Source organism: Salmo salar, chromosome 12, assembly GCF_965601325.2.
Source record: "Salmo salar chromosome 12, fSalSal1, whole genome shotgun sequence".
Lineage (NCBI taxonomy): Eukaryota > Metazoa > Chordata > Actinopteri > Salmoniformes > Salmonidae > Salmo > Salmo salar.
In genome coordinates, this window is record NC_138302.1 from 16,087,501 (window position 1) to 16,102,509 (window position 15,009).

The 15,009-nt window shown below is 51.6% G+C and overlaps 1 protein-coding gene and 1 long non-coding RNA gene across 2 annotated transcripts in view; both read left to right on the forward strand.

The window, feature by feature from the left end:
* Positions 1-9,938, forward strand: part of LOC123725610 (transportin-2) — a 29,221-nt gene extending 19,283 nt beyond the window's left edge. Inside the window, exons 17-24 of the mRNA XM_082958628.1 lie at positions 1,885-1,972; positions 2,136-2,234; positions 3,883-3,978; positions 4,724-4,799; positions 4,916-5,015; positions 9,160-9,234; positions 9,545-9,684; positions 9,781-9,938. Of these exons, the coding sequence (XP_082814754.1) occupies positions 1,885-1,972; positions 2,136-2,234; positions 3,883-3,978; positions 4,724-4,799; positions 4,916-5,015; positions 9,160-9,234; positions 9,545-9,652 (642 nt within the window). The 3' untranslated portion in view covers positions 9,653-9,684; positions 9,781-9,938. The remainder of the gene's footprint in view (positions 1-1,884; positions 1,973-2,135; positions 2,235-3,882; positions 3,979-4,723; positions 4,800-4,915; positions 5,016-9,159; positions 9,235-9,544; positions 9,685-9,780) is intronic.
* Positions 9,939-9,955: 17 nt separating this feature from the next.
* On the forward strand, positions 9,956-13,936 carry LOC145859403 (uncharacterized). Its single transcript, XR_014379616.1, has 2 exons — positions 9,956-10,132; positions 11,501-13,936. It is a non-coding gene; the product is annotated as an uncharacterized LOC145859403 (long non-coding RNA).
* Positions 13,937-15,009: the final 1,073 nt, after the last annotated feature.

The following is a 15,009-nucleotide window of genomic DNA, read 5'->3' on the forward strand; positions in this document are numbered from 1 at the left end:
GGGCGGAGCCGTCTCCCTTTGGGGCCAGTCTTGGTGGAGGGGGCGGAGCCGTCTCCCTTTGGGGCCAGTCTTGGTGGAGGGGGCGGAGCCGTCTCCCTTTGGGGCCAGTCTTGGTGGAGGCGGCGGAGCCGTCTCCCTTTGGGGCCAGTCTTGGTGGAGGGGGCGGAGCCGTCTCCCTTTGGGGCCAGTCTTGGTGGAGGGGGCGGAGCCGTCTCCCTTTGGGGCCAGTCTTGGTGGAGGGGGCGGAGCCGTCTCCCTTTGGGGCCAGTCTTGGTGGAGGGGGCGGAGCCGTCTCCCTTTGGGGCCAGTCTTGGTGGAGGGGGCGGAGCCGTCTCCCTTTGGGGCCAGTCTTGGTGGAGGGGGCGGAGCCGTCTCCCTTTGGGGCCAGTCTTGGTGGAGGGGGCGGAGCCGTCTCCCTTTGGGGCCAGTCTTGGTGGAGGGGGCGGAGCCGTCTCCCTTTGGGGCCAGTCTTGGTGGAGGGGGCGGAGCCGTCTCCCTTTGGGGCCAGTCTTGGTGGAGGGGGCGGAGCCGTCTCCCTTTGGGGCCAGTCTTGGTGGAGGGGGCGGAGCCGTCTCCCTTTGGGGCCAGTCTTGGTGGAGGGGGCGGAGCCGTCTCCCTTTGGGGCCAGTCTTGGTGGAGGGGGCGGAGCCGTCTCCCTTTGGGGCCAGTCTTGGTGGAGGGGGCGGAGCCGTCTCCCTTTGGGGCCAGTCTTGGTGGAGGGGGCGGAGCCGTCTCCCTTTGGGGCCAGTCTTGGTGGAGGGGGCGGAGCCGTCTCCCTTTGGGGCCAGTCTTGGTGGAGGGGGCGGAGCCGTCTCCCTTTGGGGCCAGTCTTGGTGGAGGGGGCGGAGCCGTCTCCCTTTGGGGCCAGTCTTGGTGGAGGGGGCGGAGCCGTCTCCCTTTGGGGCCAGTCTTGGTGGAGGGGGCGGAGCCGTCTCCCTTTGGGGCCAGTCTTGGTGGAGGGGGCGGGGCCGTCTCCCTTTGGGGCCAGTCTTGGTGGAGGGGGCGGGGCCGTCTCCCTTTGGGGCCAGTCTAGGTGGAGGGGGCGGGGCCGTCTCCCTTTGGGGCCAGTCTAGGTGGAGGGGGCGGGGCCGTCTCCCTTTGGGGCCAGTCTAGGTGGAGGGGGCGGGGCCGTCTCCCTTTGGGGCCAGTCTTGGTGGAGGGGGCGGAGCCGTCAGTCTTGGTGGAGGGGGCGGAGCCGTCAGTCTTGGTGGAGGGGGCGGAGCCGTCAGTCTTGGTGGAGGGGGCGGAGCCGTCAGTCTTGGTGGAGGGGGCGGAGCCGTCAGTCTTGGTGGAGGGGGCGGAGCCGTCAGTCTTGGTGGAGGGGGCGGAGCCGTCAGTCTTGGTGGAGGGGGCGGAGCCGTCAGTCTTGGTGGAGGGGGCGGAGCCGTCAGTCTTGGTGGAGGGGGCGGAGCCGTCAGTCTTGGTGGAGGGGGCGGAGCCGTCAGTCTTGGTGGAGGGGGCGGAGCCGTCAGTCCAGTAGAATAAATCATTTCAGTTTCAGGTCACTCAGCTGTAATACAACTGATGGTTTATTACCAGTGGATCATATACTTCTGAAATGGTCTGAGTAGAACAACATTGGCAGGGTGACTCAACCACAGCCAAAATGCAGTGATAATGTACTGGGCCTGTAGCCTACTGTACAACCCTCATTACTACACAACTGCTTTTAATTGGTTCATGTTGCATAGGCTTATGTTTAAGTCCTGTTTATAATGAGTAAAATAATCTGACTGGTAGATCTCAGTTTGGGATCCGCTGGTCCGTCTAGTGTGGCGCTGTGTGTGTGTGTGTGGTAACAGACGCTGGCTGTATTTGATTGTACATAACCATCTTGTGTCATATATAGACCATGTAGTTAACACACACATGATCTATCTCCAGGACACTATGCCAGAGGTGAGACAGAGCTCCTTTGCCCTGCTGGGTGACCTGACCAAGGCCTGCTTCCCTCATGTTAAACCCTGCATCGGTAACTACCTATACGATCTCTCTTCATCTCTCTCTTCCTCCTCCTACTAACTGTGTAACTAGCAGTCTATACTGTCGTACTCCTTATGTTATGTACTGTCCTTCCTTTCTCTTCCCCTTGGCTTTCTCTCAACGTGTGTGTGTGTGTGTGTGTGTGAGTCCAGCTGAGTTCATGCCTATCCTAGGGACCAACCTGAACCCAGAGTTCATCTCTGTGTGTAACAACGCTACCTGGGCCATAGGAGAGATATGCATGCAGATGGGTGAGTCTTTCTGCCTGTAGGTTTGTACTCGTAGCTAATATGTACATGTGAGAGATGATTTATAATTACTTACAATAATCATCTAGTTTTTTTACAATTTTTGTTCTTTAATAAACAAAACAATTGTCCGTTTCGATGCTGCTTGCATGAGTTACCTTAATGATATATTTCTCTGCTTTGTTTCTCTCTGTCTCCCCGCCATCTCTGGCTCCATCCGTCTGGCTCCTCTCTGTCTGGCTCCTCTCTGTCTGGCTCCTCTCCGTCTGGCTCCTCTCCGTCTGGCTCCTCTCCGTCTGGCTCCTCTCCGTCTGGCTCCTCTCCGTCTGGCTCCTCTCCGTCTGGCTCCTCTCTGTCTGGCTCCTCTCTGTCTGGCTCCTCTCCGTCTGGCTCCTCTCCGTCTGGCTCCTCTCCGTCTGGCTCCTCTCCGTCTGGCTCCATCTGTCTGGCTCCTCTCTGTCTGGCTCCTCTCCGTCTGGCTCCTCTCCGTCTGGCTCCTCTCCGTCTGGCTCCTCTCCGTCTGGCTCCTCTCCGTCTGGCTCCTCTCCGTCTGGCTCCTCTCCGTCTGGCTCCTCTCCGTCTGGCTCCTCTCTGTCTGGCTCCTCTCTGTCTGGCTCCTCTCTGTCTGGCTCCTCTCTGTCTGGCTCCTCTCTGTCTGGCTCCTCTCCGTCTGGCTCCTCTCCGTCTGGCTCCTCTCCGTCTGGCTCCTCTCTGTCTGGCTCCTCTCTGTCTGGCTCCTCTCTGTCTGGCTCCTCTCTGTCTGGCTCCTCTCTGTCTGGCTCCTCTCTGTCTGGCTCCTCTCCGTCTGGCTCCTCTCCGTCTGGCTCCTCTCCGTCTGGTCTGGCTCCTCTCCGTCTGGCTCCATCTGTCTGGCTCCTCTCCGTCTGGCTCCTCTCCGTCTGGCTCCTCTCCGTCTGGCTCCTCTCCGTCTGGCTCCTCTCCGTCTGGCTCCTCTCCGTCTGGCTCCTCTCCGTCTGGCTCCTCTCTGTCTGGCTCCTTTCCGTCTGGCTCCATCTGTCTGGCTCCTCTCCGTCTGGCTCCATCTGTCTGGCTCCTCTCCGTCTGGCTCCTCTCCGTCTGGCTCCTCTCCGTCTGGCTCCTCTCCGTCTGGCTCCTCTCCGTCTGGCTCCTCTCCGTCTGGCTCCTCTCCGTCTGGCTCCTCTCTGTTTGGCTCCTCTCTGTTTGGCTCCCCTCCGTCTGGCTCCCCTCCGTCTGGCTCCTCTCCGTCTGGCTCCTCTCCGTCTGGCTCCTCTCCGTCTGGCTCCTCTCCGTCTGGCTCCAATCTGTCTGGCTCCAATCTGTCTGGCTCCTCTCCGTCTGGCTCCTCTCCGTCTGGCTCCTCTCCGTCTGGCTCCAATCTGTCTGGCTCCATCTGTCTGGCTCCTCTCCGTCTGGCTCCTCTCCGTCTGGCTCCTCTCCGTCTGGCTCCCCTCCGTCTGGCTCCCCTCCGTCTGGCTCCTCTCCGTCTGGCTCCTCTCCGTCTGGCTCCTCTCCGTCTGGCTCCTCTCCGTCTGGCTCCTCTCCGTCTGGCTCCTCTCCGTCTGGCTCCTCTCCGTCTGGCTCCCCTCCGTCTGGCTCCCCTCCGTCTGGCTCCTCTCGTCTGGCTCCCCTCCGTCTGGCTCCTCTCCGTCTGGCTCCTCTCTGTCTGTAGGTGTAGAGATGCAGCCCTATGTGTCTCTGGTCCTGAACCAGCTGGTAGAGATCATCAACAGACCCAACACACCCAAGACCCTGCTGGAGAACACCGGTACACAGAGATACCGAACACACAGAGATACCGAACACACACAGAGACGCCGGACACACACACACAGAGACGCCGGACACACACACACAGAGACGCCGGACACACACACACACAGAGACGCCGGACACACACACACACAGAGACGCCGGACACACACACACACAGAGACGCCGGACACACACACACACAGAGACGCCGGACACACACACACACAGAGACGCCGGACACACACACACACAGAGACGCCGGACACACACACACAGAGACGCCGGACACACACACACAGAGACGCCGGACACACACACACAGAGACGCCGGACACACACACACAGAGACGCCGGACACACACACACAGAGACGCCGGACAAAAACACACACAGAGACGCCGGACAAAAACACACACAGAGACGCCGGACAAAAACACACACAGAGACGCCGGACACACACACACAGAGACGCCGGACACAGAGACGCCGGACACACACACACACAGAGACGCCGGACACACACACACACAGAGACGCCCGACACACACACACACAGAGACGCCCGACACACACGCAATCATTGGGTTTGTTTGACATTGTAGCCGATGCATTTTGGGTAAAGTGTGACTGACTCATCTACAAATAATAATGAGCAGTTATTTATGATAGTGATTTGTACATCAGCGACATCAAACCAGCGCTTGATTTTTAGTTGGCTGTTTGTACACATGAGTGAGGCTCCTCCCATCTTCTTCCAGCCATTACGATTGGTCGCCTGGGCTACGTGTGTCCTCAGGAGGTGGCTCCGATGCTCCAGCAGTTCATCAGGCCGTGGTGAGTCTGTCACATCAGACATCTAGTCCTTCACGTCACTGATCATTATCAAGGTGTTAGATTGACTGGTATGTGACGTGGTGGTGTGTGACGTGGTGTGTGTGTGTGTGTGACAGGTGTACGTCCCTAAGGAACATCCGTGACAACGAGGAGAAAGACTCCGCCTTCAGAGGGATCTGCATGATGATTGGTGTAAACCCTGGGGGAGTGGTCCAGGTAAGAGGGAGGGACCTGCGTGATGATTGGTGTAAACCCTGGGGGAGTGGTCCAGGTAAGATGGAGGGACCTGCGTGATGATTGGTGTAAACCCTGGGGGAGTGGTCCAGGTAAGAGGGAGGGACCTGCGTGATGATTGGTGTAAACGCTGGGGGAGTGGTCCAGGTAAGAGGGAGGGAGGACTTGCGGGTCCCGACAGATCATGACTGAGGGGTCAGCGGGTTTTTCATGCTGCGGGCGGTCAGACAGACGACTTTGGGATGAAAATATTTTTTTGGTGACAGATTATTTCCTTTAATTTCAGTATCCTACCTGTCCCTCTCCTAGTTGGGCCTGTACCTGTCCCTCTCCTAGTTGGGCCTGTACCTGTCCCTCTCCTAGTTGGGCCTGTACCTGTCCCTCTCCTAGTTGGGCCTGTACCTGTCCCTCTCCTAGTTGGGCCTGTACCTGTCCCTCTCCTAGTTGGGCCTGTACCTGTCCCTCTCCTAGTTGGGCCTGTACCTGTCCCTCTCCTAGTTGGGCCTGTACCTGTCCCTCTCCTAGTTGGGCCTGTACCTGTCCCTCTCCTAGTTGGGCCTGTCCCTGTCCCTCTCCTAGTTGGGCCTGTACCTGTCCCTCTCCTAGTTGGGCCTGTACCTGTCCCTCTCCTAGTTGGGCCTGTCCCTCTCCTAGTTGGGCCTGTCCCTCTCCTAGTTGGGCCTGTCCCTCTCCTAGTTGGGCCTGTCCCTCTCCTAGTTGGGCCTGTCCCTCTCCTAGTTGGGCCTGTCCCTCTCCTAGTTGGGCCTGTCCCTCTCCTAGTTGGGCCTGTCCCTCTCCTAGTTGGGCCTGTCCCTCTCCTAGTTGGGCCTGTCCCTCTCCTAGTTGGGCCTGTCCCTCTCCTAGTTGGGCCTGTCCCTCTCCTAGTTGGGCCTGTCCCTCTCCTAGTTGGACCTGTACCTGGCCCTCTCCTAGTTGGACCTGTACCTGGCCCTCTCCTAGTTGGGCCTGGACCTGTCCTAGTTGGGCATTGACCTGTCCTAGTTGGGCCTGGACCTGGCCCTCTCCTAGTTGGACCGGTGTGGGCGCTCAACCGACGTTAGGTTAGGTTACTATGGTGACTGTAGGTTAGGTTACTATGGTGACTGTAGGTTAGGTTACTATGGTGAGCGAGAGTTGTTCCTTCACATTTCCAATAAGTACTGATGACCCATTTATTTGTCACTGCCTGCAAATCGTCCTCCTAAAAGCCAGGCTATATCCTACAGGACTACGCAGAACCAGGCTATATCCTATAGGACTACGTAGAACCAGGCTATATCCTACAGGACTACGCAGAACCAGGCTATATCCTATAGGACTACGTAGAACCAGGCTATATCCTATAGGACTATGCAGAACCAGGCTATATCCTATAGGACTACGCAGAACCAGGCTATATCCTACAGGACTATGCAGAACCAGGCTATATCCTGTAGGACTACACAGAACCAGGCTATATCCTGTAGGACTACGCAGAACCAGGCTATATCCTGTAGGACTACGCAGAACCAGGCTATATCCTGTAGGACTACGCAGAACCAGGCTATATCCTGTAGGACTACGCAGAACCAGGCTATATCCTGTAGGACTACGCAGAACCAGGCTATATCCTACAGGACTATGCAGAACCAGGCTATATCCTGTAGGACTACGCAGAACCAGGCTATATCCTACAGGACTATGCAGAACCAGGCTATATCCTGTAGGACTACGCAGAACCAGGCTATATCCTGTAGGACTACGCAGAACCAGGCTATATCCTGTAGGACTATGCAGAACCAGGCTATATCCTACAGGACTATGCAGAACCAGGCTATATCCTGTAGGACTACGCAGAACCAGGCTATATCCTGTAGGACTACGCAGAACCAGGCTATATCCTGTAGGACTACGCAGAACCAGGCTATATCCTGTAGGACTACGCAGAACCAGGCTATATCCTGTAGGACTACGCAGAACCAGGCTATATCCTATAGGACTACGCAGAACCAGGCTATATCCTACAGGACTATGCAGAACCAGGCTATATCCTATAGGACTACGCAGAACCAGGCTATATCCTATAGGACTACGCAGAACCAGGCTATATCCTATAGGACTACGCAGAACCAGGCTATATCCTATAGGACTACGCAGAACCAGGCTATATCCTATAGGACTACGCAGAACCAGGCTATATCCTATAGGACTACGCAGAACCAGGCTATATCCTATAGGACTACGCAGAACCAGGCTATATCCTATAGGACTACGCAGAACCAGGCTATATCCTATAGGACTACGCAGAACCAGGCTATATCCTATAGGACTACGCAGAACCAGGCTATATCCTATAGGACTACGCAGAACCAGGCTATATCCTATAGGACTACGCAGAACCAGGCTATATCCTATAGGACTACGCAGAACCAGGCTATATCCTATAGGACTACGCAGAACCAGGCTATATCCTATAGGACTACGCAGAACCAGGCTATATCCTATAGGACTATGCAGAACCAGGCTATATCCTATAGGACTACGCAGAACCAGGCTATATCCTATAGGACTATGCAGAACCAGGCTATATCCTACAGGACTACGCAGAACCAGGCTATATCCTACAGGACTATGCAGAACCAGGCTATATCCTACAGGACTATGCAGAACCAGGCTATATCCTATAGGACTATGCAGAACCAGGCTATATCCTATAGGACTATGCAGAACCAGGCTATATCCTATAGGACTATGCAGAACCAGGCTATATCCTATAGGACTATGCAGAACCAGGCTATATCCTATAGGACTATGCAGAACCAGGCTATATCCTACAGGACTATGCAGAACCAGGCTATATCCTATAGGACTATGCAGAACCAGGCTATATCCTATAGGACTATGCAGAACCAGGCTATATCCTATAGGACTACGCAGAACCAGGCTATATCCTACAGGACTACGCAGAACCAGGCTATATCCTACAAGACTATGCAGAACCAGGCTATATCCTACAGGACTATGCAGAACCAGGCTATATCCTACAGGACTATGCAGAACCAGGCTATATCCTACAGGACTATGCAGAACCAGGCTATATCCTATAGGACTATGCAGAACCAGGCTATATCCTATAGGACTATGCAGAACCAGGCTATATCCTACAGGACTATGCAGAACCAGGCTATATCCTATAGGACTATGCAGAACCAGGCTATATCCTATAGGACTATGCAGAACCAGGCTATATCCTACAGGACTATGCAGAACCAGGCTATATCCAATAGGACTATGCAGAACCAGGCTATATCCTACAGGACTATGCAGAACCAGGCTATATCCTATAGGACTATGCAGAACCAGGCTATATCCAATAGGACTATGCAGAACCAGGCTATATCCTACAGGACTATGCAGAACCAGGCTATATCCTACAGGACTATGCAGAACCAGGCTATATCCTATAGGACTACGCAGAACGTACCACGTGTTGCTGTCATCATTCTGTTTTGATTGAACCTTTTATTTAACTCAGCAAGTCAGTTAGGAACAAATTGTCATTGACTATGACGGCCTCCCTGTTGCTGCTTCCGGTCCAGTACCTGTGAGAACAGATGTGTGTGTGCTGTGCATGGGAGGAGAAGCACGGGGCAGTTCTCTCTCTTAGGAAATGTGCTTCCTACATATGATTTAGGCGATAGTTTACTACATAGGTGATCAATATTTATTTCTAGGCTATGTATGTCCGTCTGAAAATCGTCCCACTCCTTAAAGGTAGGCTGTAAAAATAGCTGAAGAGAAAGTCTATTCTCTTCAAACTACATGTAACACATTGATATAGGCCAGTAATACAGGTAGGCTGATAGAATGGACCAGGGGACAGTCTCTGGTCATTTAACCTGTTGACGTCGTTTTGGTGCGTTTTGAAATCGCCTGTCGGGTGCTAAATTGCCGCGACCATGTCTGGCAAGTGAGCTGCGTCACACACCTAAAATCACATTGTAGCACTGCGGTTGGGTTTGGGACCAGGTGTTGGGAGTCAGACAGGAAGTCAGCAGCAGGGTTGTGGTATGAAGAGAGCAGACCTGTACATGGAGAGACGGTCCTTCTGTAGGGTGAAATAACATCACAGAATGTCTCTCTGCAGGACTTTATCTTCTTCTGTGATGCCGTGGCGTCCTGGGTCAGCCCTAAAGACGACCTGAGAGACATGTTCTACAAGGTGTGTGGAGGACCCAACTCTCTCTGTCCCAAATGGCACCTTGTTCCCTTGATCTGCACTATTGTAGTGTACTATGGAAGGGAGAGGCTGCCATTTAGGACGTATCCTGGGAAAAGCTTTGCTTGGCCCAGATCCGTGTGTGTGTGTGTGGACTGTATGATAGTGGGATGTTAACCATAATAGCAGAGAATTATTTCAGACATATTGTTTCTGTCATTTCTTTGTTGAGGAATCAAGGTATTTTCTCCTCTGTCTTCCCCTTTCTCTCTCTCCTCTTTCTCTCTCTCTCCTCTTTCTCCCCCCCCCCCAGATCCTCCATGGTTTTAAGGACCAGGTAGGAGAGGAGAACTGGCAGCAGTTCTCAGAACAGTTTCCTCCCCAGCTGAAGGAGAGACTGTCTGCCTGCTACGGCGTGTAGAAACCCCCCCCCCCCCCCTAACCTAACGTCAGGTACACGCTCACTTTAAATATGTCACTTCTTTTAGATGGCACTCCCTGGTTGTGATCCTGACCCAGAAATCTTCATCTCTCTCCCTCCCTCTCCAGGTGAGCCAGTAGTAGAGGAGGAAGGTGAAAAGGAATCTCATCCATCTGTGTTAATGCCCTGAACTGATCTGGGGGGAGGGGGAGAGGGACCCATCACGCCATTGGCCGCTCCCCCTGACGGACGGCCCCCACGCCCTATGTATTTCTCCATAGCGGGAGGGGGGCGGGCTGGGGAGGGACAGGGGGACACCTCTAGATTAAAGATTAAGGGGACCCAACCAACACAGAGAAACCAACTAAGGTAGGGACAGATAGAGGGGTTACCTACATTCAGAAGGAAAAGGTTCCAACACAGAAACAGGTAGGGACAGATAGAGAATGGAGAGTGAGGGAAAGAGAGGGGTAGGTAGGGGCCAGCTAGACTGCAGTAGAGAGAGGTAGGTAGGGGCCAGCTAGACTGCAGTAGAGAGAGGTAGGTAGGGGCCAGCTAGACTGCAGTAGAGAGAGGTAGGTAGGGGCCAGCTAGACTGCAGTAGAGAGAGGTAGGTAGGGGCCAGCTAGACTGCAGTAGAGAGAGGTAGGTAGGGGCCAGCTAGACTGCAGTAGAGAGAGGTAGGTAGGGGCCAGCTAGACTGCAGTAGAGAGAGGTAGGTAGGGGCCAGCTAGACTGCAGTAGAGAGAGGTAGGAGGGGCCAGCTAGACTGCAGTAGAGAGAGGTAGGTAGGGGCCAGCTAGACTGCAGTAGAGAGAGGTAGGTAGGGGCCAGCTAGACTGCAGTAGAGAGAGGTAGGTAGGGGCCAGCTAGACTGCAGTAGAGAGAGGTAGGTAGGGGCCAGCTAGACTGCAGTAGAGAGAGGTAGGTAGGGGCCAGCTAGACTGCAGTAGAGAGAGGTAGGTAGGGGCCAGCTAGACTGCAGTAGAGAGAGGTAGGTAGGGGCCAGCTAGACTGCAGTAGAGAGAGGTAGGAGGGGCCAGCTAGACTGCAGTAGAGAGAGGTAGGTAGGGGCCAGCTAGACTGCAGTAGAGAGAGGTAGGTAGGGGCCAGCTAGACTGCAGTAGAGAGAGGTAGGTAGGGGCCAGCTAGACTGCAGTAGAGAGAGGTAGGTAGGGGCCAGCTAGACTGCAGTAGAGAGAGGTAGGTAGGGGCCAGCTAGACTGCAGTAGAGAGAGGTAGGTAGGGGCCAGCTAGACTGCAGTAGAGAGAGGTAGGTAGGGGCCAGCTAGACTGCAGTAGAGAGAGGTAGGTAGGGGCCAGCTAGACTGCAGTAGAGAGAGGTAGGTAGGGGCCAGCTAGACTGCAGTAGAGAGAGGTAGGTAGGGGCCAGCTAGACTGCAGTAGAGAGAGGTAGGAGGGGCCAGCTAGACTGCAGTAGAGAGAGGTAGGTAGGGGCCAGCTAGACTGCAGTAGAGAGAGGTAGGTAGGGGCCAGCTAGACTGCAGTAGAGAGAGGTAGGTAGGGGCCAGCTAGACTGCAGTAGAGAGAGGTAGGAGGGGCCAGCTAGACTGCAGTAGAGAGAGGTAGGTAGGGGCCAGCTAGACTGCAGTAGAGAGAGGTAGGTAGGGGCCAGCTGGGCTACAGTAGAGAGGGGTAGGTGGGGGCCAGCTAGACTGCAGTAGAGAGAGGTAGGAGGGGCCAGCTAGACTGCAGTAGAGAGAGGTAGGTAGGGGCCAGCTAGGCTACAGTAGAGGAGTAGGTAGGGGCCAGCTAGACTGCAGTAGAGAGCGGTAGGTAGGGGCCAGCTAGACTGCAGTAGATGGAAAGAGAGGGGTAGGTAGAGAGGCCAGCTAGACTGCAGTAGAGGGAAAGAGCGACTTAACAGATTTTTAAATCAGACTGTAGAAAAAATCCACCACACAGAGAGAGCCATAGACAGAGAGACTGACAGGCACTCCCACAGTAAGACACACACACTTGCAATACCTAGAGCTTTGTGTAGATGGCGCTGCTAAACTAGTCAGACTCCGACACTACCAGTAAGGGATTAACAGTCAGTGAGGGACAGACAGCATGTTGGGGACAGACAGCGTGTTGGGGACAGACAGGTAGGTGTCTAGCCTGTTTATTTCTGGGAGATATCTCTTTTTTTCCGGGGTAAAGGATATTCTATATAAATTAATATTCATCCTGTTATTACTAGATCACTGGTTCACTGCTGATCTATGCTCCACCAAGCATGTTTTGTTTCTGTGCTTTTTCCCTAAGGAATGCTTTCTTCATGTAACTTTTATGAGATAATTCTCATGTTCTCTTCGAGATAGACAGGGGATAACTAACCTCTTGGTTCATACGAGTCATCATTATAAGAGGGAGAGAAATAGGGCTTAAATAATACCTGTTATTCTTACATAAGGTTAGGAAACTACAGATTACAGCCTCAAGATCACGTCTCTAGTTGTACCTGTGTGTGTGTCGTGTCTGAGTTTGTTTACCTTTTGTTTACCGTACATGACATTGTTGATTGTTTTAATAAGGTAACGATTTAACACTTGACTCCTCCCACCGCATGTCCTCCACCTGTAAACTGTGACCAACTGTGTGTGTGTTGCCATAGTGATATCTTGAGTGAAGAGATTAAACCCAGAATTGTTTATCCTGATAACGTGTTACAAGAGGTCCATCTTTTGTTGCTTTTTGTTTATTTTTATTTGCTGCTACTATTTTTTTGAGTTTCCATGGTGACAAGACATTGTTTCTTTTTTGTTTTGTGGTTTTGCACTTTTTATTTTTTATTTTTGTATTAAGGATTTTTTTAACCTTCCCTCATAAAGGACATCTGAATTCTAACGTCCGTGTTCTATTGTTTTTCACTGTCTCTTACTTACTGGCAAAACAAAAGTAGGAAAACTAAAATGGCAAATAAACAGTTAGTGAAACTGCGAGTAATCCGCACTTTTACAATGACTGACTGTGTGTGGGCGCATGTTTGTATTTTCGAGGGAAAGGAGGTTGTCGCTGGAACTAGCGTTGTGTGTGTGTGTGTGTGTGTGTGAGAGAGAATAGTGTTATCCTTTTACTTTTCTTCACTTTGTTCCAAGATAAGAGCACAATATCCCTCCAATAGGACAGCAGAGCTAGGACTCATACAGACAGATGGGAAAAAAACAGAATGCCAACAGCCTACGTCTCAAATGCCACTCTATTCCCTATATATATTCCTCATAGGGCTCTGGTCAAAAGTAATGAATTTTAAAGGGAATAGTGCCATTTTGGACCCAGGCATAGAGTTGGATAGAGGGTGCACTTTAACAGAAACTGTTATTGAAAATGTGCCTGCTAGCCAACTTTATGTACAGTATAGACAGCTGTGAGGTTATCGGCAGTTTGAGGCCAGGATTCAATCCGATCGCCCCTTTTCGGCTAAAGGCAATGTTTCCACGTTCGCGGAGACCGCATTCACGGTAACTGCTGCTTATGTCAGCTCAATTGGAAAGTACCTTTAAATGTCATGAGACAGATCTAATGAGGATTTGAATGAATCCCAGCCTTAGTCTCATTAAAGGGGATGTTCAGTATTTTGGCCTTTGGCTTTTAAAGTTAGCTGAAGTTTTTAGTGGCTATTTTAAAGAAAATCGAACCAGGGATTTCAGTTTCTCCTGAACCATTGAATACTTTCAGGGTGAGGAACAATCTAACATTAAGTTGTAAAATCCTGAACTTCCCCTTTAATATCCATATCTCAGCTTTAGTGAATTTGGACACATTTTGCACAGATAGATGTATAGATGACTGACTGACCAGGACTGTGATCATAGAAGCGATAAACTAATCAATGTATCATTCAACAAAGACAATCTACATCTCCCCCATTCTGCTATCTCTATTTCTATCAGTTTAGATTTTAGATTTTCATATTTTTGTATCCATTTTAATTTATTTAAAGATGTTTTTTTAGTCAGGTTTCAGTGTTCTATAGTAGATCGTTTGGACTCGTTATGATATTGTGATGACTTAAGAGGGTTAATAAATGCAATCAAGTGTCTTTAGTAAATGAGGGCTCTAACTTAGGAACTTCTAGAACTTAAGGCTTATTGAGGAACGGAGGGAAGACTGAGGGGGAGGAAGGGAAGCCTGTAGAAACGAGCATAATCTTGTTCAAGTTTTGCAGAATGACTTTGATGTGCTCCAGTATTTCAATGGACTGCTGCCTATGTCAATCTCTACAAACATTCAACTCATTTCTTTGTGGAAATAAATACATCAAGTTTCTTCTTCCAATCTTTCCAACTGTCGCCTCCTTGTTAATGTAGTAACCTTTGAACTGCGGCTGCATAAAACCTGTTGTGCGTCCCAATCTGCACCCTATTCCCTATATAGTGCCCTACTGTTGACCAGGGTCCATAGGGCTCTGAAAGTAGTGCAGTAAAAAGGGAATAGGGTGTAATTTAGGAAGCTACCGTGTATTTTTCCACGCCGGGTGAATGTGGGCCATGACAGATCTGTCTGTTTGTTGTGTTGCTGTTTTTACAGGAAAGGAGAGAGAAAAAATGAGTGTGTCAGAGACAGAGAAAGACACTTTTGTCATGTTCCACACCTCATTCATTTGGTAATGATGTCATATCCTGTTTGGGAACAGACAGCAGTTTCCTTGTACACAGAGAACTACGACACACCTGTGTGTTTGTGTGTGTGTGTGTGAGAGAGAAATACTCTGTAGCTCAGAGAGCATGGTGGTAGAGCATGGCACTTACAACAGAAGAGTAGTGGGTTCGATACATAAAATGTATGCATGACTGTAAGTGGCTTTGGATAAAAGCATCTGCTAAGTGGCATCTATTATTAGAGGGACAGTAATGGACCTCCAGCACATAGAACACCCCCGGGCAATGTCATTTAGCCACTGTGAACATGAGAGACACACCCACACTGTTCACATGTCCCATTGCTACAGGGGACAGGGTTACACCACACCAGCATCACCAAGAGGGGAGAGGAAACGTAATGGTTGATTATATGATACAGCATCAGGTGTTTCCAGGTATAGGCTAATATGAGGTTGCCAGGTTCAGGTATAGGTTATTATGAGGTTGCCAGGTCCAGGTATAGGTTAATATGTGGTTGCCAGGTCCAGATATGGGTTAATATGAGGTTGCCAGGTATAGGTTAAAATGAGGTTGCCAGATCCAGGTATAGGTTAATATGTGGTTGCCAGGTCCAGATATAGGTTAATATGAGGTAGCCAGGTATAGGTTAAAATGAGGTTGCCAGATCCAGGTATAGGTTAATATGAGGTTGCCAGGTGAAGGTAATGGTTAATATGAGGTGTCCAGGTTAATATGAGGTTGCCAGGT